This window comes from Mus musculus, chromosome 1, assembly GCF_000001635.26.
Source record: "Mus musculus strain C57BL/6J chromosome 1, GRCm38.p6 C57BL/6J".
Classification (NCBI taxonomy): domain Eukaryota; kingdom Metazoa; phylum Chordata; class Mammalia; order Rodentia; family Muridae; genus Mus; species Mus musculus.
Window position 1 is genome coordinate 158,508,791 of NC_000067.6, and position 26,751 is coordinate 158,535,541.

The 26,751-nt window shown below is 41.7% G+C and overlaps 1 protein-coding gene and 1 long non-coding RNA gene across 5 annotated transcripts in view; one reads left to right on the plus strand and one right to left on the minus strand.

Moving 5' to 3' along the window:
* The window catches only part of Astn1 (astrotactin 1), a 329,685-nt gene that overhangs the window by 146,689 nt on the left and 156,245 nt on the right, over positions 1–26,751 (plus strand). For 2 of the 4 annotated variants that reach the window (XM_011238739.3, NM_001205204.1), the window contains exons 6-8: positions 1,056–1,205; positions 2,165–2,356; positions 11,654–11,738. In XM_011238739.3, coding sequence (XP_011237041.1) covers positions 1,056–1,205; positions 2,165–2,356; positions 11,654–11,738 — 427 coding nt within the window. The remainder of the gene's footprint in view (positions 1–1,055; positions 1,206–2,164; positions 2,357–11,653; positions 11,739–26,751) is intronic. The other 2 variants (XM_011238740.2, NM_007495.4) reach the window with 1 other exon arrangement.
* Gm37679 overlaps positions 1–26,751 on the minus strand; it is a 121,219-nt gene that overhangs the window by 75,592 nt on the left and 18,876 nt on the right. The window lies entirely within an intron of this gene.

Consider the following 26,751-nt stretch of genomic DNA (forward strand, 5'->3'; position numbering starts at 1 on the left):
CCCTTGGGAAACCCTGCAAACAGATGGGTGGGTGGTACTGGGCCCCAAACTCATTTCAGTGTTTCCTGAGTTCAGCAGCTTCCAAAGCTCTAACCTTTATAGCTGTTGGGCTCTGGCCATTCTCTGCAGCGTCTCAGGACAGCTTCTTGGTGCTGCCTTGATTGTTATTCAATGATGTGAACGATCAATGTAGAACTCTGAGCACAGGTCCCTGATGCATAATGACCACTTTGTAAGTGTGAGCTGTCACAATTAAGACCATCTCTTTGAGACTTAATTTTCTCTTCTGCGATGTAGATAGTCACTGGGCAGGCTTTTAGGCATATTATGAGGAGACAAATATTTAAAATGAAACAACAGTGCAGTGTCCTCCATAATGGGACTTATATCGCCATCCATAATAAATATTAGCATAAGTAAGAAACTTCCAGGAGAACTCTACGTTTTGTTGTCTTGCTTTCTCACCCTCCCACATGCATCTTGCCTCCAGCGAAAGTTCCCTCTGCCTACCACCACTTCATCCAAAAGCAGCAGAAAATTAAGCCTTCTAGATGAGCAAACCAAGCCTTTGCTTTACCATCATTCTTTCCAGTGGTGTCTGGGCTGAGAGGAAGATTCTGGTGTGACAGCATCATTTTCTCATCCATAGAACAAGGGCAAGCTCCTCCTGGGGGAGGAGGCCCCCCAGAAGCCCAAGTTTACACTGTGGCAGCATGTCCTTAGGTTTAAACAATTTTGCATCCAAGTTTTGAACTCAGCTAGGGAGGCAGAGGGAGAAGTGCCCCCCTTGTGGCCTCTTGTAAACCTGACCCAGTCAAATTGGGGAGAGTCTGCACTCAGCTGACCACTAGGGACTGTGAGGGCCATCAGATGGCCAAGTTCCTTCCTACTTCAACTGGTCACATGGTGTCCCTAATGAGGCTTCCTTCCTAAGGTCACATAGCAGAGACATGTTTTGACCTCTGTGGGTTCTGTTTGCTGGCAGAAGGCCGAGTCATCTGGCCAGTGCCTGGATTTTTACCACTGTATCTTGTGTGCTTTTGTCTTGCTTTCAGTGGGCTCTCCCCGAAGTCCTGTGAATAAGACCACCTTGACCCTGATCAGTGTCACCAGCTGCGTGATTGGCCTCGTGTGCTCTTCTCATGTCAGCTGCCCTCTTGTTGTCAAGATCACCCTACACGTCCCTGAGCACTTGATCGCTGATGGTGAGCTCAGTCTGCCAAGGATGGAACCACTCCGTCAGTAGTTGGTGGTTTTCAAGCTGGGCAAAAGATGGAGAAACCAAGGGTCACTATGGTGGGGAGGAGGGACATGCCCGAAAATGTAAGATAGAGGTTATGGCTAGATTGTACACAGATGTTTGCAGAAATTGAGCAAATGAAAAACGTGACAGGTCATCTCCAATACTCGATGCACATCGTCTGTAAGTAATCTTCTATTTGTAGAGAAATGCAAAGCACAGTGGCTATAGATGTGTAGACATCATGGTCTTTTTACCATTTGGGGGAAGAAAAGCTAACAGGACAGTAGAGGTGTTTAAGGATCGGCCATGCTTTGATTTGTTTGGTCCAGGTGATAGACAGTTAACTGCATTCACTTGTTATAAGTCTACACCTCAAAAGTAATAATTTACCTTTATGCAAGCGGACCCAAAATGATAAGTGACTCCCATAGGTTCTGAGAGTCCCTGAATCATTCAGTCCTACAGCGTCTAATTGACTTGTTAGTATCTATTCTCTTTGTTGCTGCAAGGCTGGAAACAGGTGGGGAGTGAGTGTTCATAGTGCTATTTCATAGGAGGTGAAGACAGGTGGCGCATCCTTGTTACGTGGATCAGTGCCAATGCCTTGTGGCTAGGTCTGATGGAGCCATGCCATGGCCACCACAGAGCCACTCTGTCCCTCTCTCCCTTAGGAACACTCCTGCAATATGATATGAGGCATGGCAGTAGGCAATGATATGGCTGGAAGGGTTAACGTCCTGGCTTCACAGCAATCAATATGACTGCAGGACCTCCATCTGCCATTCCCTTGTGCTGGTACTAATGGTAGGCTAGGATTGGTGGAAGTAATGATACTGAATTAGGATGTGCCCTGCCTCTGGTGACTTGTGCCCCTGTATTGTGTGTGCCTCTGCAGCCATGCTTCTTCTCTGTCACCCGTAGGGAGCCGCTTCATCCTGCTGGAGGGGAGCCAGCTGGATGCCAGTGACTGGCTGAACCCTGCCCAAGTGGTTCTCTTCTCTCAGCAGAACTCCAGCGGGCCCTGGGCCATGGACCTCTGTGCCCGGCGGCTCCTGGACCCTTGTGAACACCAATGTGACCCCGAAACTGGTAGGCGGGAGCACCGGGCAGCGGGTAACTGTCAGAGAGAGCGCATGCCTTTTGCAATCATTCTCTTGCGATTCAGACCATCTCACCCAATTCCGCTGTCCCTTTTTCATCTCAAGCGTGGACCATGCATGCATAGCACCATGTGGTTGAGTCACTGAGCATAAAAACATGCAATAGTCTGACAGAAGTCTGGGTAGGATCTTAACCACAGCCTTACTCTGCAAAGGCCAGTTTGGAATAACTTCTGCAGTCCATTTTGTCATTCTTTAGCTACTGTGACTATCCATTTATAATTGCAAAATTAATCCAGGTTTAGTATAAAAAATAGTATAGAAAAAAAAAGATAAACGTCTATATTTCTGTCTCCTATTTCTGACTCTTCATGTCCTTTCTTTCCATTACTAGTCTAGGCATAATTTTTTAAAGGTTTCCTGGAAGCATGGGAAGTCTAGTTGAGTTTTCCTGAATTTGTTTCCTTAATATTCTATAAGACTTTCCATAATCAAAATTCTCAGTAACATTTTAATGGTCATTTGCTATTATATCATACATCTGTACCATAGCTCATTTAAACAGTCCTGTTGCTTTGAATTTAGAAGGCTTTAGATTCTTTTTTATTTTTATAAATACTATTAAGACAAACCTCTCAACAACAAAAACAAGTGGGGCACATAGGAACTTATTTTTCTTCCAATGAACTTTAGGGATCGATCACTACCCAAAGGCGGTTGATATATTTTAGTGTGTGACTCTATCACACAAGACTAGGGTAGTTCTGAGTGAGGCCCAGATTCATGTATTGTGAAGTGGAGTGACTGCCTTACTCCTAGAGTGTTGTATACCCACGACCCCAGGTCTCTCTGCCAAGTAGATTTGCACTTTTGTGGTACGAAGGGTGTGTACTCTTCTTGTTACCATGACAGAATATTGAACAGAAACAAGTTAGAGGATGAAGGATCTATTTCGGCCCATGGTTGAAGGAAACACAGTCCATCCTGGCAGGGAAGGCATGGCATATAGGGTTCTATATGGTGGGAAGATGGCTTATTAAATCTTTATGGACCAGAGAGCCTAGCTGAAAGTGGAACTGGCCTAGATGCTTTAAGCCTTACCTCTCTCTACTCCTATGGCATTATACCTGCCAGCTAACCCTCAAGTCCAAAAGTGGCCTTCCAGTGCCACCAACTGGGGACCAAGTAGTTGACAAAATTTCACATTTAAACCATAGTAAAAGGTTCATATATAATAGCCACTACAAAAAAAAAAAAAAAATTCAGGAGCTAGAGCATCACTGGTGAAGCCCTACTGGAGAAGAAGTGTAGCACTATAGAACAAAGGAAGAGGTCATGAACCAAATCCTCAAGATCTTTGTCATGTGTAACTCCTGAGCCAGGCTGGGGATGGGGTGGATCTTCAGAAAGTTCAGTTCAGAAAGGTCTTTCTACAGATGTAGCCTAAGACCATATGATCTGTATTTAGTTGTAATCCATTATTAAATCCCTTTGAGAAACTAGCAGGTAACTGTGACATCTAAAGTTCACATTCTGAGGTTTCAAACTTATTTTTTTACGTGGGCCCATCACAGGGATTCTAGGTCCCCATATGGAAGAGAAAGTACAGCACTTTCCACATCTGATGTCTAAGACGGTGCTTGCTTGCTGTCCCTCCTACGCTGTCAGGCAAACACCAAACCAAACAGATGGGCTGTGCACTATGCCCAAAAGCACTGTGCTTGGAAGAAATTAAAAAGAGCTCATCTCAGAGGTGGGAACTCTCCATGTAGCAGAGCTGGTCTCTGGTACCCTCGTCCTCCAGCTGGTTAGGATTAGGAGGATTTGGGACAGTCTTAGATGTTAAACTCACTTCTGAGAGCAACACGATCTCCCGAGGATCTTACATGTTTCCTCTTGGCCTTGAAAGAAAACCAAGGCCTACAATTACATGTGGAAAGGAGGGAACTGCTGTTGTACACTTGGGAGGGTGAGACATGCTGCCTTCTTACTTTACACAACATTTAATTACCTGGGCCTGATTTGCCCAGAGTCCTGTGGATACTGATAAGGAGAGTTTTGTTTGTGTTTAGCCTATCATGAAGTCTGAACAAAAATAGGGTTGTTAAATGTAACTTGAACTGCTCAGGTATGCTGGGTCCGACATGTTTGTCATTCAACTCTTTAGGAGGTAACCTGGATTGAACATTCCTAGTGGGTGTGCCAGGAAGCTGGTTGTCTATAGAGAAGTCTGATATCTACCCTCTAGCCCTTTGCCGATGTCTAATTTCTAATCCTTCCTACAAAACGACTGTGGGAAGCCCCTCTCTTGCAAATGGTTTCCCGGTATCTCTAGCAACTAATGAACTTCCAACTGGAAAGTCACAAGGTATACTAAATATAAGAACACAAGCTCTGCAACAGAACTAAGGGACAACATCTTCACTTGGTACGGCAGCTGAGAAAGGATGCTGCGGAGCCGCATCTTCATTAATGCGGGGATTGGAACCCCGCCCACTTCTGTGCTGCTTCTCTCTGCACATGTGATGATGTGGTCATCCCACACGCTCATCACTAAGGAACTTTATCGCCTCCCACACTCCATCCTAGGAGCCTTTCTCTAAAGAGCTGAGTGTGGGAATTGGCTTCGAGTCAAGTCGACGTTATTTTTTGCAATCCTCCAGCTAGCTTCCTTGGAAATGTCAGCGTGTTGGGACATGTGCTTTCCCAGCCGAGCTGAGGGGTCTGCCCATATGGATTCACAGGGCTGTGCAAATGCACTTGTGTATTTTTTTTTCACACAGACACACGTACCCATAAACACACAAGCACACAAACACAGATGCTCAGGCACTGCGAAGGAGCAGCCTTTGGTGCCTGGAGCACTCCTTAGGCAGCTTTCCTAAAAGTGTCCCAAAGATAAGTATGTATTTACACATCAGCTGCACGGGACTCCACACTACCAGGTGTGAGAGATAGAAACATGGTCTTACTCCAGCAGATGCCCACATCCTCCTCCCCACAGTCTGATGATGTGTGATGTTGCATCGCACAGGAAGGTTAAATGGTGCATAGAATTGAAGTCACCTAATGACTGCTGTCACAAAAGCAAGATTACCCTAGATTATCTGGGTGTCCCAGTGCTCTGACAATACTTCTCAAAAGTAGAAGGGAAAATAGGTCAAAGTGCCAAGATGAAGGAATGATTCGTTAAGCTACTGTATACTTTAAAGATGGACAAGTCATGAACTAAGCATCCAGACAGCCTTTAAAGCAAGGGAGCAGGATCTCACTCTAGAAAGAAGCATAGCTCTGTAGAGACTTACTTTGTAGATACTTTAATCTTGGCCCCATAGAACCGACACTGGTCCCCTCTGGCCTATAATAAAGTGATGTTGCTTTAGGCATATGAGTTTGAGACTGGCTACAAATACATCAAAAGAAGGACAAAGCAGTTAAGGAAGAGAAACTTGTTATACTCCCTCTTCCTATACCCCCACCATAATTCTAGAACTTCTAAAGATGTGTGAGGGCCTGTGAAAAAATTGGGCCTGTAGGAAACTTGCTGGTTCATTCCATTTCCAGCCTTCCTCTCCACTTATATTCTAACACCATGTTACCTGGGAGGTACTGAGCTCAGAGACCAGCCTGGAGAAGAGCAAACCAAAACTGACAAATGTTCTTATAATCATCCCAGCTCCTCAGACCTTCTGCTTATATGTGGGCATGCCTGAGAAAGGAGAGACCTTCATACCTTTGTACTCTCTCCTAAGCATTGTGATTCTCTCCGACCAGGTTATCAACTTAGGACGAGTCGGTCCTAGGACCTGGTTTGGGGAAGATTTAAGATGCTTGTCATTGGGTTCGGACTTGCTGGTGTCTTCCCACAGTACACTGTGGGCCATCTCCTCTCTGCTTTGTAATGGCAGATGGAAAATGTATGGGAAAATGTTTTCGGGGGGAAATAATTGTGCTAGGCGGTGTTTATCAGGAGCCCTGCTTGTTATTGTCACTGTGATTTGCTTAGACAATCAAAGCTCCCCGCACAACACTACAAAGCAGACAGTGTTTTTTTATCATCACTTTAGAGAGATGTTGACAAACTGGCTTAACACCCTTGCTCAGTTAATAGCCCAGCTGGACTGTAAACTCAGAGTACATATCAGAATATATCGTATCAGAATGCATATATCAAAAACCACATTTCTGGTCATTTTGGAATGTTTCTTCCTATGCTGCCCTTCCGGAAGGACACCTAGATAGAAGGCTTAGGGTTACTCTCTTTCCTTTTGGGTGGCTCTTGAGAGCTTCAGTGTCTAACAAAGCCTTTGGCCAACTGGTAATCTTCTTGCCAACCTCACCAGACTACCCTCCCCCGACGCCCAGGAGCATCTCTGGTCAAGTTGGAGAATCCCAAAGCATTAAGGCTTAAACTTACTGTCTGCTAGATCCTGTCATAGGCTGATTTTACCTGTGATTCCTAAGGGTAACCTTGTGTGGTTGTTCATTTTCACCTTGTTTTCTGATAACAGTCTACCCAGTGTCATTGGCTTTTCTCTCAACTCATTCCAAGCCTTTGCTCTGCCACCTGAGCAGTTGTGGAAGCTTCAGACACCTGCTTCATTCCTTAGCCACATCAATTCTGGCCACAGCTTCCACTGCCTTTTTCAAGATATGTAGCTTTTTTCTTTTTAATGTCTGCAAGGTACACAGGCATCCAAGAAAACTCAAACTTGAATGTTTTAATATCTATATACTATGCTCTCAAAAATTCTTTCTTTCCCAGATCATTCCATGGCCAACACAACCAGGTCAAAAGTATCAACCAGGTGTCCAAATAATTCAGCATCAAACTCTTTACTTGCTCTGTGCCATTGCCTGCCTCCCTCCTCCCCTCCCCTCCCTCTTTCCCTTCTTACCTCTCTCCCCTCTCCTCACCCCCCCCTCAGAAATTTTAACCCAATTTATCAGGAGAGCTCAGTTCCCATGTCACTGCTACAACCTTGATTGCATACTTATTCCAGATTCTTTTCTGCTACTCCATGGAAGCACCTTCCTTTGGGATAATAAGCTCTAGCATGTTCTGGGGTCATTCAGCCCTGGGCATTGCCCTCTTCAGCTACCTCCTAGTGGTAGGGAATAACTAGGCAATTTGATGTTACCCACATCTGGTTGAACATTTTCTTTTTAGACAAGGAACATCCAGTCCTATTTAATAAAAGACAACCACTACCTGAAACAGTGTGATAACTCAGGGCTTTTGGCCTTGATTTGGGTTTTCAATCTAACAAATGCAGTGATTCCAGTCAAATCTGAGGACCCCTAGCTTCAAGGTCTTTGTTAATCCCTAGGTGAGATTTATGACTCAGTCATTCAATTGTACAATGGAAATGGCGAAAGGTCCTGATCACCATGCAAGAGGGCTCAAGGTGTTTGTCCTCCTGGTACCAAACAAAAGTACACATAGAGCTCCCATCCCTAGCACCCTTTAAGAGAGCTTGCCTCTTTGACAGTGTGATCCACATAATGGCTTCAGCAGCCACTGTGACATGTTACACTCTCCTGGCTGGGCACTTCTCTGTGGCCAAGGCATGTCTTTCTGTTGGATTCCGATGTACACCACCACAGAGTCAGCACCTCATGTGTTCCCTGCCATCTGTCACAGCAGATGCAGAGACTGTAACACTTCGGCTTAGGAGGGCATCCAACACCCTCGTGGGGTCTTTAAAATTCACAGCTAACAGTCGGAGTCTGTGCTTACATGAAACCCCTCTTGAAGTCAAGATTTAGCAGTTGGTTTCTATAGTAACATTCCTCATCAAGTCTGAACTCCTTGCAATATATATGGCCAAACTGGTTTGAAGAGAAATGAGGAAGAGGAAAGTTTGGTGGATTCCAGAAATGAGGATCTGTTGAGAGGCAGATTTTGGATATCCCCAAACTCTAGCCTGGTATGTTTGAAAATTCCTGATTCTCTGACTTAGGGTGGCATATGCCATTATATTGGGAAAAGCTTTATCTGTTGTCAGCAGTGTGTCCACACATGGTAATGAGTGATGGAAGCGTCATGTGGAGATAATGACCATGAAGGCAATTTGAGGAGGTAAATGCACTGTACAAATGGTAGGTATTTACGTCATTAGGAAAATAGGTCTCTGCTTGAACTCAGAGTTGTCGCTGAATTTATTTTTCTATGTTTTGTGGTAACCAGATATCAAATGTAGAGGAAGATACTCTTTTATTGTTAATCCTTAATTCTAGACAAGATAGCCAACTGAGACTATTCTCATTTTCTGTTTTTTGTTATTTTGTTTTTGTTTTTGACTCAGGGTTTCATGTTGTCTGGGATGCCTCAAAATCACTATGTAGCAGAGAAGGACCTTATGTTGTTGACTCTTCTGCCTCAACCTCACCAGTGCTGGATCGGGTTACAGGCATTCTCTATCATGTCTAGTTTATGTGGTGCTAAGAATTGAACCCAAGGTCTAACATTCTGGGCAAACACTCTACCAACTGAGCTAGATCCCAAGGTCCAGTTGAGACCAATCTGAGAATCAGATAGATACTTGATACTTTCATATGATAACATCTTGCTTCTTAGCATCCTATTCTTGTCTAATTGGCAATGAGGGCAATCAGGAAAGTACATTTCTGAAAGAAAAGACACAGTTGAGCATTTAATCCATTAATTGACTTAGATATCTTAGTATTGTGGGTTTTTCTATAGATAAACAGAATGTTTGTTTATTTATTTAGTGTGTGTGTGTGTGTGTGTGTGTGTGTGTGTGTGTGATATGTATTTCATGTGCACACACATATGCAGGTGTGTTTATGAGTGTGCATGTGGAGTCTAGAGATGCACTTCAGCTATCTTCTTCTATTACTGTCTATAAATATTTTAAAAATTGACAAAGGGTCTCTTACTGAATCTAGAGTTCACCCCTTCTGGTAGATTGGCTGACCACTGAGTTCTTTTCTCCCATCTGTCTCTACTTCAAGAGCTAGTGTTACAAGCACTCATTGCCATGTCTGGTTTTTTTTTGTTTGTTTGTTTTGTTTTTTGTGGATATTGGGAATACACCCTCATCTTCTTATACTTGAGCAATAAACACTTTTCCACTGAGCTACATTCTCAGGCTAGACATTTTAGTTATTTAAATTTTGAACCATAATTTAATGGTTAATATTGATTGTTAACTTTACATGGAAGAGACAAGTCTCTGAGTATGTCTGTGTGCTGGCTATTTAGATGAGGATAACTGAGGTGAGAAGACCTGTCATATATATATATATATATATATATATGTATATATATATATATATATATAACAGGTACTGTTCCAAAGGCTAGAGTCCTGACCTGGATATAAATGATAAATCCAACTGAGAACCAGCATTAATTATTCTTCATTTCTTGGTTGAAGATACAACCATGCCACCATGATGGACTGTAGGGATGAGCCAAAATAGCCCATAAATTGTTTTGCCCATTGTTTGCCACAACACAAGACAAGCAATTAGTCCCCACAGTATCTATGTAAAACCTACTTGTTTGAGATTAACCTTATCCTTGAGGTTTCTGCTTTCTTTGGAATTCTTAAACCATAAAGCCTTATTCTTCATTTACTTAGCTCTGGAACCTGCTTTTAAAATTTTATTTCTATTTCCCTTTATCAGACAGTGACCATCGTTTGCACACCTCATCACTGGCCACCTAATTTCAAGCCATATTTCGGATGTTTCACTTTAAGCTCCATGGGCATTTGTAGCTATAGCTCAGTAGCAGTAAACGTAACAAATTTGGACCTGAAGTAGGTCAGTAGGTTCCAATATAGCTTGTGATACTAAAGTCAGGATTTGCCATACATGAAACAATGTACTGATCTCTAATACTCTTTAGATTCTTCTAAAACTACAAAGTTACCCATTTTTTACTATGCCCACCAGAATGTGGAGCTGAGTGTGGTTGGGATGGAGGTCAAGTGGCTGTTAGTTGGTATAGAGGCCCTAAGAGGCAGTAGCTTCTAGGTAGATCTTAAAATGTGTGAGCAAAAATCTGAAACAAAAATTGCCCCACTCACACGGTTCAGACTCTTCTCCTCTATTGGAGTCATTCTCTTCTTTTTTTTTTTTTTATTAAGTTTTATCGTCATAAAGAGGAAATAACATTTAAAGCTGTTGTTCTATTTATATCCATCTGAAATTTCCCTTCCTTAGGAGATAAATAGACTGGATGCATATTGTCTCCTCAGGATTTGGCACCTTTGTGAATTTGTTATTTACAAATTTCGAGAAGTCACACTTCGTTATTGCACTGGTTAAAAATTAAATAACCAGCCTTTGGAAGATTAAGAGCAAAAGTTTTAGTGTAACATATCACATGGCTCAGAGACCGAACCGAGCAGACACATCAGGAAGTAACAGCTACTGTCTTTAGGTACTCAACAGAGCGATGGTTGATAATCCACTGGGAAATCTCAAGTTTGCCTTTTTAACTGGATGAAGACCATGTGACCCTGCCTTGGAAAGGCTGATATCCTCAAATAGGAAATCAAATATGCAATTCCAGAGGGTTTTGGAACCTCTCAGTACACAAAGATAAAGCAAACAAAAATCTCCAATAAAAGTAGTGATATGAAAGAGTAGGAAGATTCTGAACAATGCAGGCTTGTAGATACTTGTGCACTAGCTTCAAAAGATAGAAGTTTTCACTGGGAAAACTGGAGTTCCTACAAAAACAGAAGAGGATTTTGCAACCTCCTTGAATTGCCAAGGCTGTTCTGTGGAATAATTGTGGCATGGTGATAGTGTCTCAAGTCATATAGTCGTAGGTTCAAGTATTAAGTATGTCATTTTTGAGAGGCTGACAAGACTCATATCTTATTCAACCTTTATTTTTTTGTATCAGCATAATATTGTAACAATACCTAAGTTTCAGATTCTTAGAAGAACTTCAAATAGTTCCTAAATGCAGCTTTAAACATTTATTATCACTTGTTCATTGCCCTACAGTACCTTAGAATTGAGAAAATGAACATAAAGTGTTTCCGTCCTCAAAGACTTTCTGGTCTTTGTGCTTACAGAGCACATACTCTATGTCCTTTGCAGATGTAAGGAGATACCTCAATGTATAAAATCATCATGCATTGGAAAATGGGGCAATTCATTCATGAGGGTAGTGGAGAGGGGCATTGGGATACAATGGGATTATGTGTATCATTTATGCTATTATTGAAGTCTGGGTTTAATTTGGCCATTTCATATTAACTTAATCACTGACATGGCGGTTGATCTACTTGTGTTTCTCTCTTCCTCCTACCCTGATCCTAAGGGGAATGCCTGTGCTATGAAGGCTACATGAAGGATCCTGTCCACAAGCACCTTTGCATTCGGAATGAATGGGGGACCAACCAGGGGTAAGTGAGATAAATTGGCAGTTTCCCATATCACTGCTTTCTCACACAGACATAGTGGAAGCAACTGTGCAAAAAGAAGCAGAGCAAATGGGTGGTTGTACTCTGAACAGTCCTTAGTAAAAGTGACATCCTGCCTTTCCATAGTCATGCCATTGCCAATGACGTCCATGCCACCTTCTCCTCCATTTTCGAGTCAGGAAACGATGTGTCTGACTCGTGGCCCTGGAGCCTCCAGCTGGGATCTGAAAATGAAGCTGCCTTTCTCTTCTTTTCTACTCCACCTCCATCCTTCATCCTCCATCCTCCAGCCGTGAGAATTTGTCAGGCAGAACTTAGCTGCCTGACACACGTGAAGCCACATAGACTCTGCAGTAGCTCTTGGAGCTTGATGAGTCCTTCAAATGACTGACGAGTGACTGACACGAGTCAAAAAAAAAAAATTCCCAGCAGCACTGTCAGCAGGGGTAACATACAAGACCCAGGAAGTGCTTGGCACTGAGGAAGAGCATTTGTGCCTGTTGCCCAGTTACCATTTCTTTGTATGTCTTTTATTTGACCACAACTACATGTGACTTCAGAAAAGTAGCTACTTTATCAATTCCTTTTTTTTTTTTTTACATTTTTGAGCGTTTGTATTATAATAAAACACAGAAAATAAATTTGCCATGTTAGTAGATTTTAACTTTATTATTGAATGAAATTAAGTAAAGTATATCAGTAGGGAGTCATCACTACTATATGTATTGTATTGTGATGATTTTTAAAAGCAGTTTTTAGGGTCTTGGTTTGAATTCTGAGAGCTTGCTTTCTGCATTAAGCAAATGGAGAGAAGATTCAATAACTGCTAACTAATAATAGCAATCAATGGGTTAGGGAGAGTCAGAAGGAAATCAAAGCAAAGGCATGTGGGTGAGTGATTGATTAGACTACAAAGTAGATCAGTGTTGGCAGCCTGACAATGTGAAAAAACAAACAAACAAACAAACAAAACAAAACAATGTCATTTCTGACATTACCTTAGAAACTCACTCTTGTGTCAATAATCAGCCCCCTGTACGTGATCCTGATGAGACCAAACCTCGAATATTGAGTGCAGCTCTGGACTCTCAAAGCAATAAATATGGTGACAAATGGGTGAGAGTTTGGAGAAGAGCAATAAAAATGATTGAGGAGCCCAAGAGAGTGATTTATGATAAGGGGTGAGAAGAACTCAACTCTGATGACTTAGCCAGCCGATGACTAGTCAAGGTGTGATAGATGTCCATCGCTGTGGAAGAGGGCAAATGTTCTGGAACCCAGTTGAAGTTGAGGGATAAGGACAAGAGTAAATGAAGTCAGGAAAAGGAAATCTGGATCACGGGTCAGAAAAGTTAGGGAAGTTCAAATGCCAGGAGTTTTTTGTGTTAGTGAGAATGAAGAGTGCCTTGGCGTGTATGGAATGCGAGCTTTTATCAGTTAGGCAACCCACAAAGTAGAAAGCAAAGTGCTTAGAGAAGAGAGTAGAGGATTGGCTAATAGATGTTGTCAAATTAGGTATCATATGAATATAGAATAGCATTCACTGGTTAAATTCTGAGTTTTCCCCTGACTGTCATTCCCACTGAATTGTTTGCACAGTTGCTGTGAAGCCAGCCTTTTGGCTTATGTGATGACTGAGACTCTTAGCTGACCGTGACTCTTACTGAGTTAAATGTTGTAAAAGGTGATGGATAACCACCTCTCTATCTCACAGCCTGCAATCTTGCCGCTGAAGAAAACAACTACTTGATATCATTTCACGTTTGCTCTAAATGATCCAGCCTGGCCCCTCTGCCTGTGATTGGATTTGGTGGTTAATCACTCAAGCTTCCATATCCCTAGCCTTGTAGACATATCGTGTGAGGATGGGCCTGACTTCACTTGGTAATTGTAAAGCCTTTGTTATTCCCTATGGCTGGATGTAGAGACAGTCTTAGGATGCAGACAAGAGCCTCAGGGGGAAATGGTAGATGTGCCAGCACTGCTGTCCTTAGGAACAAAATAGACTAAAGCACTGAGCTGCAGACTGAGGAGAACATTAGCCCCAGGAAACAGACAAAGACACCTAATCTGTCATCTCCATCTCTAACTTCCATTATTCTCTGATCATCACTGTCTATGAGGTCTCATTGTGGACAATAATAAAATTATAGAACAACTATTAGCAGGATGGAGAGGAGTGAGTATCTTGAGGACACAGGAGCAGGAGTGATAAGAAGCTTGAATATATATTTATAATATGACGCCAGACAAATGGATGCAGTTTTCCTCCTGAAATAAAAACGTAAGTGAAAAGTAGAAGATGCCATACATTGTGATTTAAGTCAGGGTACCAAACTAATGTAATGTTTCTTTAGATGATTTTCCCCAAATTAATCAAAATTGGTTTGAATGTTGAGACTATCATTTGAACTGAAAACTGCCTGACAGATTTCTAAATGATGATACATATTAGAGCGTTATGGGAAAATCAATGGTGAGTCTGATTTTCCTGGAATTTTCATTTAATGTTCTAGAAGGTGAAGGTGAACAGCCCACATAAGGAGTGCTTATGCTTTCCTCTTAACATTCTGATATGGCATATATTAAGCCTGCAGTAAGTTTCTTCTAGGCAGAAAACCCAAATCCGTGTCCACTAATGGTTGAAGTCATTTGTGAGAAATTAAGGTTGATAAGCAAGGGAAAAGTGGCAAAAAAGCATTTGTGATTTCCAGAGAAAAAAGAAAATTAATCAAGGACATTCATACAAAAAGTTACAAGTGGATGTTTCTGTGTGAGGAAGGTGAGTTACATCTGAAACTCTAGGCAGCTGCTGCCTGCTCTAGCTCATATAGTCCTCTGTGTGTGTGTGTGTGTGTGTGTGTGTGTGTGTGTGTGTGTGTGTGTGTGAGAGAGAGAGAGAGAGAGAGAGAGAGACAGAGAGAGAGAGACAGAGACAGGGACAGAGAGACAGAGAGAGCTTGTAATTATGTTTGCGTATATGTAAATATATACTATCTGTATGACTGTGCAGTGTATGAATGTGTGTGAGTATGTGAGAGTATGGGTGTAGGTGAATATGTAGCATCTGTATGATGTACAGTGTATGTGAATGTATGTAAATATATAGTGTCTGTATGATTGTATAGTGTGTGTGGGTGTATGTAGAATATGTAGTGTCTGCATGATTATATAGACAGTGAATGCATATAAATAGGTAGTATTTGTATGATTGTACAGTGTGTGTGTGTGTGTGTGTGTATAGGAATGAGCCATTTTGTTTAAAGAGTGGCTCTCGCCCTTATGTTCTATTATCTACTCTTCAATTCATTTATGCTTTTAGTAAGTGCTCGTCCCATTACTCTTTAGGTGAAGAACATGTGTGGTTGCTATGCCTAAAAACAAGGTGGAGTTTCTATTCTGGGATAAGTAATAGTCCACATAGGAAAATGGGCATGTAATAAACAATTACAAATAGTTCTAAGACCTACCAGGAGAAAGATTTTGATCAAAGGTCAATGAGAGCAGAGCTAAGTGGTGGCTTAGATAAGGTTGACGAACTGTAATAGAGTTTCATAGAGAAGCCAGGTGGTTTGTTTGTTTGTTTTTTGTTGTTGTTGTTTTTTTTCCTTTTTTCAAGACAGGGTTTCTCTGTGTAGCCCTGGCTGTCCTGGAACTCACTCTGTAGACCAGGCTGGCCTCCAACTCAGAAATCCGCCTGCCTCTGCCTCCCAAGTGCTGAGATTAAAGGCGTGTGCCACCATTGTCTGGCAAAGCCAGGTTTTCTAATTGTTCTATTTAATAAGTAGAGACATGAGGAGCATGGGTTTACAGGAATGGTAGATAAGTAGTTTGATTTAGTTTAAAAGTCTTTTGCACATGGCCAGGAGAAAAAGCTAAAATTGGTAAAAGCTAGCACAATGGGTAAAAGCAGACAGATAGAAGAGAATGGCTGAGAATTAGAAAGCCTATGTCTAAAGTCTATTAAATAAATATATTACAATAATTCTGGTACCCCAGTCCTGCCAGAAATGCCCAGTAGAGAGCAAGCTGTTTGAGATATTCGTGTACTGATCTACATGGTAAAGCCAGCTACTCCAACTTGCACAGTTGAAGGGGTCCAAGTGGAAGATTATAAAATAGTAGAATTCATTGCATAAAAGAACATTTTCACTGAAAGTAAAATTAGTTTCACAAATACTTAAGGAAAGCCATGGATAATGGATTTTTAATGGGTCATTCAAACAACATAAGATGTTTGAAGATACATCCTTGATCTTTGATGCTGGCAACAAAATCAAGCACTCTTGGTCAGGATGCTCTATATCATTCAATTGCCAGGGATAGTACCCAGGGCTGAAGCATCGAAACCAGTGCTATGGTCTCTGTGTCTTCTGTCTTCCCTATGGGACTTTCCCAGGTAATTTTTTGCCCTCCCATCACCGTGGCTTCTTGACATAGCCTGAGCCTGTTGGAGGTTGCATTTGATATTTGTTTGCTGGAACAGCAAAGACAAATTGAAAATGTTCACCGATGAGAAATGAAAACAGCAAATGAGCGTGGAAGAAGCAAGAGAGATTGATTTACATGAGAATATCGGAGAAGAAAAGAGACATCCAAATTTATTTAGATACTTCAGAGTTATTAAGAAAGGCCATAATAATGGTTTTTGTTAAATTAAAAGTGTACTCAAGGGCCTCTAGATACATCTTTCAGGATACCACAATTAGATTAAATTCATGCTTTTGGAGATTCCTGGTAAATAATAGTCTGATTACTTATTCTGGCATCTCGGCTGCAGAGGACAACACCAAGGAGATTCTCCAATAGAGAAATATAAAATATCACTGGGTTTCAGTGCTGAAGGATAAAGACAGAGTGATAACTCATGAGATGGGGAGAGAGCTGCTGAGAGAAATGACCAGGTGTTCTTCCAAGGATTTAAAAGCTGTTGTCAGGAATGACCCTGCTCACAGGACATCTCCTCTTCTCATGGTTGCCCAGGGAGATGAGCATGTAGTTCCTTCTACCCTGCCTTCAACTCTGGGTGAACCATGCTACCAGCGCAGCCCAGGTTCCTTCATATCCAAGTATGAAACACACACACACACACACACACACACACACACACACACACACACACCCTAACTTATTTTCGATATGCTTTAACTCAATAGCTGAGCTCTTCTAAGCCTTCCTCAGTCCTCATGCCCTTCTTTTCATTCCCAGCTCAGCACCATAAATCTGCCCTCAACTCAGTTGATCGCTAATCTCTCACCTGCTACTCCAGGCCCAGTCGAGGAAGCAACCAATCGCCACTCCGCCCAAGATCTCTCATGGACGATGGCTCTTTCTCCCTCCAAAACATGGTGAAATCCTTAACACTCATCTGCTAGCCTGTCTGTGGGAAAACTCTAAGTCCTGCCTATTCCACCAGCTTATTGGCCACTAGCATCTTTATTGATCCATCAACAACCAATTGGGGAGCAGGTTCTTCAGTGTTCACATGCTGATTCCCAATCAAAACGTCAGAATTACCCCCAACATGGCACCTTTTAGAGGACATCCTCAGATACTGACTCCCTTACACATAGATGGTCCACACTATCCTAAGATGGCCTTGCCATTGTCTAGCTGCTTATACTTTTGTTCCTGAAACTTCTTCACTCTTATTTTTCCAGTAGGTTCTGCTCAGGCAGGGGATCCAATATGATAAGGATTAATGTCTCCATATAAACCCACAAAATCCAGTGTGTGTGTGTGTGTGTGTGTGTGTGTGTGTGTGTGTGTGTGTAATTGTCTTGTATGGGTACACTGTATGTGCATATACATATGTACGTCCATGGACATGTAGGCCAAAGATTGACATTAGTTTTCTTCCATAATTGCTTTTCCCCATTACTGGTTGATATAGGGTCTCTAGCTGGACTTGGAGCTCACCAGCTGGTTTGCCAGCAAACCCTGGGGATTCACCTGTCTCTAGTTCCCAAAACTAGGATTACTAATGTACTCCCTTAAGCCCAGCCTTCTATGTAGGTTCTAGAGAGAGGAATTCCAGTCTTCATGCTCCTAGTGTATCATCTAAAGAGGTAAAGCCTCTTCACAGCTGTGCTAGAGGCCACTGTGTGGGTCCAGTTCCATGCTGGATTTGGGGCACAGTCTACACTTCATTGAGCATCTATGAAACTCTTTAGAAATGACAGTAGGTAGAGTTAGAGTCCTTAGAAACACAATATTTCTTGAATTTTGGGAACCTATTTCTAGCCCATAGCCTGGCCTTTTTTACCCCACTGCATTGATTGTTTCTATGTCACCAAGGCCATTCATCTTCCCCCAACTCTTCAGATAGCTGTCTCTTGTGAGACTAGGCCAGTGCCTGGCAAACACAGAAGTGGATGCTCACAGTCAGCTATTGGATAGAACACAGGGCCCCCAATGGAGGGGCTAGAGAAAGTACCCAAGGAGCTAAAGGGGTCTGCAACCCTATAGGTGGAACAATATGAACTAACCAGTACCCCCAGAGCTCGTGTCTCTAGCTGCATATGTACCAGAAGATGGCCTAGTCAGCCATCACTGGGAAGAGAGGCTCGTTGGTCTTGCAAACTTTATATGCCCTAGTACAGGGGAACGCCAGGGCCAAGAAGTGGGAGTGGGTTGGGGAGGCAGGGTGGGGGGAGGGTATAGGGAAGTTTGGGGATAGCATTTGAAATGTATATAAAGAAAATAATAAATAAAAAAATTAATACAAAAAAAAAAAAAAAACCACACAGCAAAGCCACCAGCTGGTGCCTTATCTTTGGTGTCTCCTCCCCTGCGCTCCAGACCAGACCTCAATGTCTGTGCCCAGTTTCCTGTCACAGTCAAGCCATTCACAAATGCGATTATCTTCCCATTAGCTCCTCAACCCCATCTCTAATCGTTGTCACTAATTCCTAACGAGGGTTTCCAATGAATTTATTTGCCAGTTTATTTGTTTTTCGTCTTTCCCCCTTCCCTTCTGTTTTTTGTTTGGCTTTGTTTTATCACTTTCTTTTGTCTCCCCCTCTTCCTTCAAAAGCAACGTTGCTGACATGTTCCTTTTTAGTTTAGGGTTAGAATAGTGGAAGGAAAAACTCTTGGAACAAAGCCTAAATCTCCTGGATCTTCCTCTGCAGAAGCTGTCTGCAACCGATTCCACTGGAAATCAATCCACAGAACACCCCCCCACCCCCAAATAAGCAAACCAGAACTTGAAAGTGACCCACACATGCCGGGATGTGCTGTAAGGCTAAGTGGGACTCTTGCCCTGACCACAGGATGGTTTGGGAAACTCTGTACCTCACTCTGAGGGACTTTCTTAAGTGAAAGCAGGTTTTATTTGACCAATTTTTAGATGAAAATTGCATGGTCAGTCGTGTAAGTCTAGGAGGCATGTTGTCCTTTGCAGATAGACGAACCTTGCCTATGCTTTCCAAGGCATGACACCCCTGAGACAAATTATGTGTGTCTAACTTGCACAACAGTCCTTGTTGATCTACTCCTGACTCTCAAGTCATTTTGGATAAAGCCTTTGGCTGCCTTCTTAGAAGCAACACTTACAACCATCTTGGCCACTTGTGGTTGACCTAAAAGCAAGTTTTGCCGGAGTGAGAGGCTCCTGCATGCCAGTGCAGTCCATGGATCAATTACTTATACACCCCACTTCTGACTTTGTCATTTGATGATTTCAATTTCATTGGTCCTGAAGAGGGCCTTATGAATCTGTAAAATATTAGTTATTATTTTGGTTTGGTTTTTAATAGGGATATAGGTGTGTGTGTGTGTGTGTGTGTGTGTGTGTGTGTGTGTGTAAATATTAACACTAGCATGTGGAGACCAGAGGACAACCGTGGGTATCATCCTTAAGAATACTATCCACCTCTTTGAGGCAGTAACCCTCACTGGCTTGGAGCTCTCCAATGAGGCTAGATTTATTGGCCAGCAAACTTCAGGGATGCTCTGGTCTCCATTCTCCCAGTGCTGGAATTACAAGCACAAGCCATCACAGCCAACATTTTCGTGTGGGTTTTAGGGCTTAAACTTGGATCCTCATGCTTGCATGGTTATGCTTTCTCAACTGAGTTGTCTCCTCAGCTTCTGGGGATGTACTGCTAATACTGTATCTCAAAGGACAGTGAAGTACAGCCAAAGCTAAGAAAAGGTCAGAAGCAAACACCTTCCAGACCTCATGGTGAAGGAAAGCATCCTCGTGTCAGTATTCCGCCGCCTCCCGGAGAAAATAAGAGTGGGTCTGTAGACTAGTGACTAAAAAGTTATTTTCATTTTACTGATTGGGAAGTGGAGAGTCTCAAAGGTGAAATAACTTATCCTAGACCACAGAATTGGTGGCCAGGCTGTATAGTAACAACTGACTATTGGAAATAAATCAATTGGATGAATATTTAAGAGAGAGGAATGAAAAGTGTGTAATAATCTGAGAGTCAGTTATTAGCTCTAGGTGGGCGGCAAGCTTGCTTGTGTTCATTTCCCCTCTCAGGGCAATTAAACCCATCTCTATCACAGTCTGCCCCCATTTGAGTGACAGGTGTCCACCTACAGTGCTGCCTAGCCTCCACAGGAGAGCTAACATTCTAACACACGGCTGTCTCTGCATAGTCCAGTCAAGGCACCGTGAGACTTATTTTAAACAGTGCCAGAGGTGGGAAGACTCATATTTCCTCCAACATGACCACTAGGGTGAAAAAAAAAATCAACCTCAATTTACCCTCCCATCTGCTCAAGAATGGAAGATAAATTGTTTCAATTTTATAGAAATGAATGTTTTATGTCTTGCCTATGCTTTCCAGAGAGTGTCCTGAATTCATATATTCTATTGAATGCATGGATGTTTTCCACTAAAAATGTTCTCTGAGCCCTCAGTTTCCTTTGGTTCCAGTTTGAAAATATTAGACAGGTGACTGCTATGATTTTTCTTCCCTTTGGACATCTGAGCTATTTTTTATTTTATCAATAGAAAAAGAACTCCACTCATGATCTTATGTTTACAAAAACTACCACTGCCATTTGCCATTTGTGTGTATTTCTTTCCAATTTCCCTTTTCTGTGCATTGAAAGTTCTCCCTGCTGCCACCTTCATTCATTTGCATATAGTTTATTCTTTCTTTCAGTTTAACAATGAATATATCTAGCCTTTAATAGTCACGAAAAGCAGAAAAGATACAAAGCAGATCATTACAAATACCCTCGAAGTACATTATTTTTTCTCAAAATTATCCACAAGGAAGTTAGTCTTGATGTCTTACGGAAAACTCTCAATTTTGTAACCTATTTATTATAGTGAACTAGGAGAAATAAGTCTTTTTTAAGTCTAGCATTCAGATCAAGTGTTCAGTAAACACTTCTGTAAGTCAGTGTAATAAAAAAGCTGTTTGAACAAGGAGTAGTGGCATACACATTTACGGAAGTAGTCTAGAACAGCATCAGTGTTCGCAAATACTGAACAATTTTTCATGCAGTGCTAATTAATTCTTGTCATTTATTGGATGGAAGACTAAATACCATACTGAATAGGTTTTTTAAGTGTCACCATAAGAGGCTAGAGCCGTGGTTTAGAGGGTGAGAGCACTCTGAGCAAGCACAAGAACCTGAGTTTAAGTCTCAGCACAGAGCTCACAACTAACCTGGGCTTGACCAAGTGTGCCTGGAACTGTGGAGGCTACAAACCGGAGCATCCTTCTGGTAGGCTGGTTGTCATACTACTTCCAGGTTCAGTAAAAGACATATCTCAAAGTAATAAGATGACAGAATGACAGACAGGACGCCAACATCATCCTCTGGCACCCACAAGCACTTGCACATACTTCTGTAAATACATCACACACACACTCTCACACACCTTCCCAAAATAGAAATCAATAAATAAACTCTGTGTGTGTATGTGTGTGTGTAGGCACACTCATGCACGTGCACGTGTGTAATGTCTTAATAAAAATCCTACAAACTGGATTTTTTTAAGAGATGGGCAATTAGTGATATTTATACCACCTACAACTTCTGGGAAAGCAATTTCCATAAAAGTAATCTTATGGTTTATTCTTTCCAGACAAGTAGTTTAGATTATTTTTCAATCACTCATGCTATAATTATTTTCCTAAGATAGACACACACACACATATATTTGTGTATATATATATATATATATATATATGTATGTATATATATATATAAACACACACACATATATACATATATATAAAACACATTTTGCCACTGCATATCTCATTTTGAATCTTTTGTTTCCCTTCATATCATAAAAAATGCATAAGGCAGAAAAAAATTCTATGAGAAAAAAATAGAAGCAAAAATAAAAGAGTTCAGGTCACCTAAAATTTCATCCTCTGAAGTAAACACAGAGAGAGAGAGAGAGAGACAGAGAGAGAGAGACAGAGAGAGAGACAGAGAGAGATACAAACACACACATCATACATACCACATACACACACCCCACACACCCCACTTACATACCACACACTACACATACTACATGTAACACACACATACACAAACTACATATACCACATACACTATCCAGCACACATACACCACATACCACATGCACACACAGACACTAAAAAGTTTATATTATTATTTGAAACTCAGTGGTACATTGGTCACTATCACAGAGGCCTGACCCCAGACGCTGGCATCCATGTTGTTTTCCATTATACCATAGTGGAGTTCAACACCTGGAATCACCTTTCCTTTCCCAATGGTCTCCTTCCCGCCTAGTTTATTAACCTTTCCAAGGGGTTCTCACACTGAGGTTCGTGTGACGGCTTGAGGAAGTACAGCCAATGCCCAGTCTGCCACTCATGCTTGGGTTTTGGATTTAAGACCTTTGCATTTTGGAGTCCCTAGACTTCTGTTTTAGAGGACTGTGAAATGAGGCTACAAACAGCTACATAAGCCCTAAGGTTGCATTAGCCCAATTAGCTCTAGAGATGCAAGTCTCCCACAGGGCTTCCCAGATGCCAGTTCTCAGCATGGAGTCCGTCCATCCACGCTGATGTACAGCAGGGACTCTTTTCTTTATAATCAGTGTGAGAACACTGGCTTTAAGTGGAATCAGAGTTTACTGCTGTGAGATGGTCACCAGAGGGAACATGGTCAACTCTGGGAAATGCCGATCTAGAGTTGAATTGACATTACCAGTGACTCATAACTCTTCACATGCCTGTTATTAAAACTTTCCTTGTCCTCTGCCTTGTGGGCACAGGCATAACTTGTGTGATGATAATATTCATGGTGACAAACTGGCTTTTACATGGACCTTGCAGCCACCCATCTACGTACTTATATTCGTGACTTTTTGTTGTGGTGGCAAAATAACTAACAAAAGCAACTTCAGTATGGGCTTATTATGGTTCACTGTTGGCAGGTACAATCATAGTGGCAGAGGTTACAGCAAAGGTGGCTGGCCACTCACATTACACCCACAGTTGGAAAGAGGAGAGAGAGAACTACTAGTACTCAGCTAGCTTTCTCCTTTTTCATGTAGCCTGGGACCCCAGCCCAAGGGATCGTACCACCCCGAGTCAACATGGTCTTCTTAACTCAGTTACCTAAGTCCTGAATGTCCCTCAAATATATGATTATCTCCTGGGTCTTTCTAAATTGCGTGAAGTTGACCATCGATTTTGCTAGCACACTACTAGATGAGATTTAATTCTCACTTCAAAACATTAAGGGAAGACTTTTGTTCACATTTTATAGGCAAAAATATAAAATCATAATAGTCCCTACAGAAGACTTTCTTTGGTCAAACACTTCAAGGGCAGTTGTTCCCAAGAGTCTTGAGATGGAAACAGACAAGGCTATAATTTAGCTTTAGATTTCCACGGACAGAGACTTCAGGAGCCGAGGCTAGAGTTAAGCAGTAAGTATGTGTTCTGAGTTGAGAATCTCTCAGAATGACATAGCATCCTAGGGAGGATAACAAGTCACTAGAGGGACCTTGCTGCAGGCCTAAGCACAGTAAGTGCTATTGGCCTCTGTCCAATTCAGGTAAAAACTGCACTTCAGCTAGATAGATGCTGAGGGGCCCTAGGCTGTAACTGTCTGTGGGGACAGGCGTTTGTTGCTGAGTAACTTTGTGCTATTCTTAGTGCCACATCATGGCCGGCATTCAGTCATTATGGTCATCTTAGAATGGTGCATGCAGCACTTGTAGGTGGTGAACAAAACACAGAGACAGGGCCTTGCTCTAAGCAAATTTCAGAGCCCTTGTCCAGTGAGTAACATACTTTTCCCATCTGAAAGACAGACTTACCTATTTTATTCATGTTACTTGACCTAGGGACAAGATCATCTGAGACAAACTCAGAAGTTTTTTCTTTCAGGCATAGTTTTGGGTATTCTTAACAGACTGCAGGCTATCTAGCCAGGAAGCTGCATACCCCCAACTCACTAGAATTGATATTTACCCACTCATTTTATTATTGTATTTTAGGTGCTAGGAATTGAACTCAGAACCTCTTTCATGCTAAGCAAGCACTCTACCACTAGAGCACTCTACCCTCCCTAGCTCTGGCCAGTTCACATTTAACCTTTATGGGAGATGGTGTAACATAATGAAACAGACAAGAGTCTGACAGACATAGGGTCAAATCTTTCTTTGTAAAAGATCTTTGTGTTGGGGTAATTTTATGATTTCAATAAGCCTTGATTTCATTGTCATTAAGGACAAAAATGTCGTCTCTTCAATAAAATTATCACAAGGATTATTGAGAAGACCTAAAAAATACTCAATAATATTCATAAATGTGTAAGTGCTGGATCAGTATACAGTGAATGCTAAAATCGTGTTTAACATTAATTGTGACCTATTTTGTGCTCTTTGATCTTTTACCAAATGATGCAATCTTAATGTCAATTTGGCAGGTGAGTTTAGCCGAACATACCACCAGAATGTAAATTACATAGTGGGAAAAATAATGTCTCATATGTTATTGCATTACCATACCCTATCACACTGCCAGGAACATAGGGACTCAGTCAACATGTGTCAAATAAATGAAAAGGGTTTGTTCGTCTTATAAATCTTTCCTGGACAAAGCCCAAATTAGGATTATCAAGTTTGGGTGTAGTTTGGGAAGATGTAATCGGGTCTCTGTTTTCTAAAGGTAACTACAGGTCTTATATAAAACCGTATTACATTTTAGATTCTCGCATGGAAGGGGTGAGTCACATATCTAATTTTAGGGACAAGAACAGGAGTGCATCAGCTGGATCACTGACAAGTGTAGAATCTCTGTGTTGGGAGCCCACATCAAGGTCAGATTATCCAGTGTGCCACTCCATGTAGCATATGGCCTTCCAGCCACTGTTTGAACATCATTAGTGACAGGGGCCATGGAATTTCATGCTGCAGCTCATTCTATTATTGTAGGACAAATCTTTAAACAGAACTTTGGGCTGAATGAAAATATGTGTCCCTGTGACTTTCACCTACTTGGGCCGTTTTGTCCTTTGGAAGAAAAAGGAGTATGTTTATTTCCTTCTTCTATGCCCCGCTCCTAATTTCTAGGAGAGCTTGAGGTAGATTAAAAACTATGAATTTTTGTAGAGTGTAGGGTGGATGCCTGAGGACAAATAATATCTTCAGATGTGGGCTGGCTGGATCTTAAGTTTTCTGATGTTTCAGATCATTGTGTACAGGATAACTATTTTGAGACATTTCTTTTTTTCTTTTTCTTTTTTTCAAGACAGGGTTTCTCTGTGTAGCCATGGCTGTCCTGGAACTCACTCTGTAGACCAGGCTGGCCTCAAACTCAGAAATCCACCTGCCACTGCCTCCCAAGTGCTGGGATTAAAGGCGTGCGCCACCATTGCCTGGCAAAGCCAGGTTTTCTAATTGTTCTATTTAATAAGAGACATGAGGAGAATGGGTTTACTGGAATGGTAGATAAGACATTTCTTCTCACAGTGCCTAAATCTTCCAACTGTTCTCTCTCTCTTCCTACCCCCAGTGTGTGTGTGTGTGTGTGTGTGTGTGTGTGCGCGTGCGTGTGCGTGTGCGTGTGCGTGTGTGTGTGTGTGTGTGTGAGAGAGAGAGAGAGAGAGAGAGAGAGAGAGAGAGAGAGAGAGAGAGAGAGAGGATATGTACACGTGTATGTAGAGGTAAAAAATTGGCATCAAGTGTTTTTCTTGGGCACTCTCCACCTTGTTTTCTTTGAGTCAGAGTCTCACACTGAACCTGAAGTTTACTAATTCTTCTAGTTTGGGTCCTTCCAGTGAGCTTCAGAGATCTGCCTGTCTCCACCTCCCTTGTGATGGAATCATTGATGTGCACTGCCTTTAAAACAACTCAGTTACACTACTTAGCAGTATTTTTTATTTTCTTTTTAATTTTTTTTATTTTTTGAAATTATAATTTCAATTTCCCACCTTCCTTTCCTATACAACCCTTCCAATATGACCCTTCTACCTTGTTCTCACTCCCAAATTCATGGCTTCTTTATCTTTAATTGGTTGTTAAACATATGTATAGTATATGTGTATGTTTATCTATTCCTAAATATGTAAATATAACCTACTTAGTCAATATAATATTACTCAAATGGTTTTAGGACTGATGATTGGTATTGGATAGCCAACAAAGTGACTCTTCCCAGGACAAAAGTACTTCTGAGTAGTCTTTGGCATCCTGAAGTTCTTTGTTTAGCCTTGAGGCTGTCAGTTGGTGTTTTCCTGCTAGGACCTGGGAGTGTTTGGATTTTGGAAAATCGCATGATCAATAGATGGACCTTAATATAGAGATCTGAACTGCTTCAGACATCAGTAAAGCACATGTGCCCCATGGTCTCTAAGAGTGAGGAAGGGAGACCACATGTCATATTCACCCTTCTAAGTGATGAACTACTCTAGTTGTTTATGTCTCTTATCTAGTTTGACTAGTAACAGGTCATATTTACTAAGTGCTTTCTTGGTGGCAGGCATTCTTTATAAGTGCTTTATGAACATGCATGCCTGTGATCTT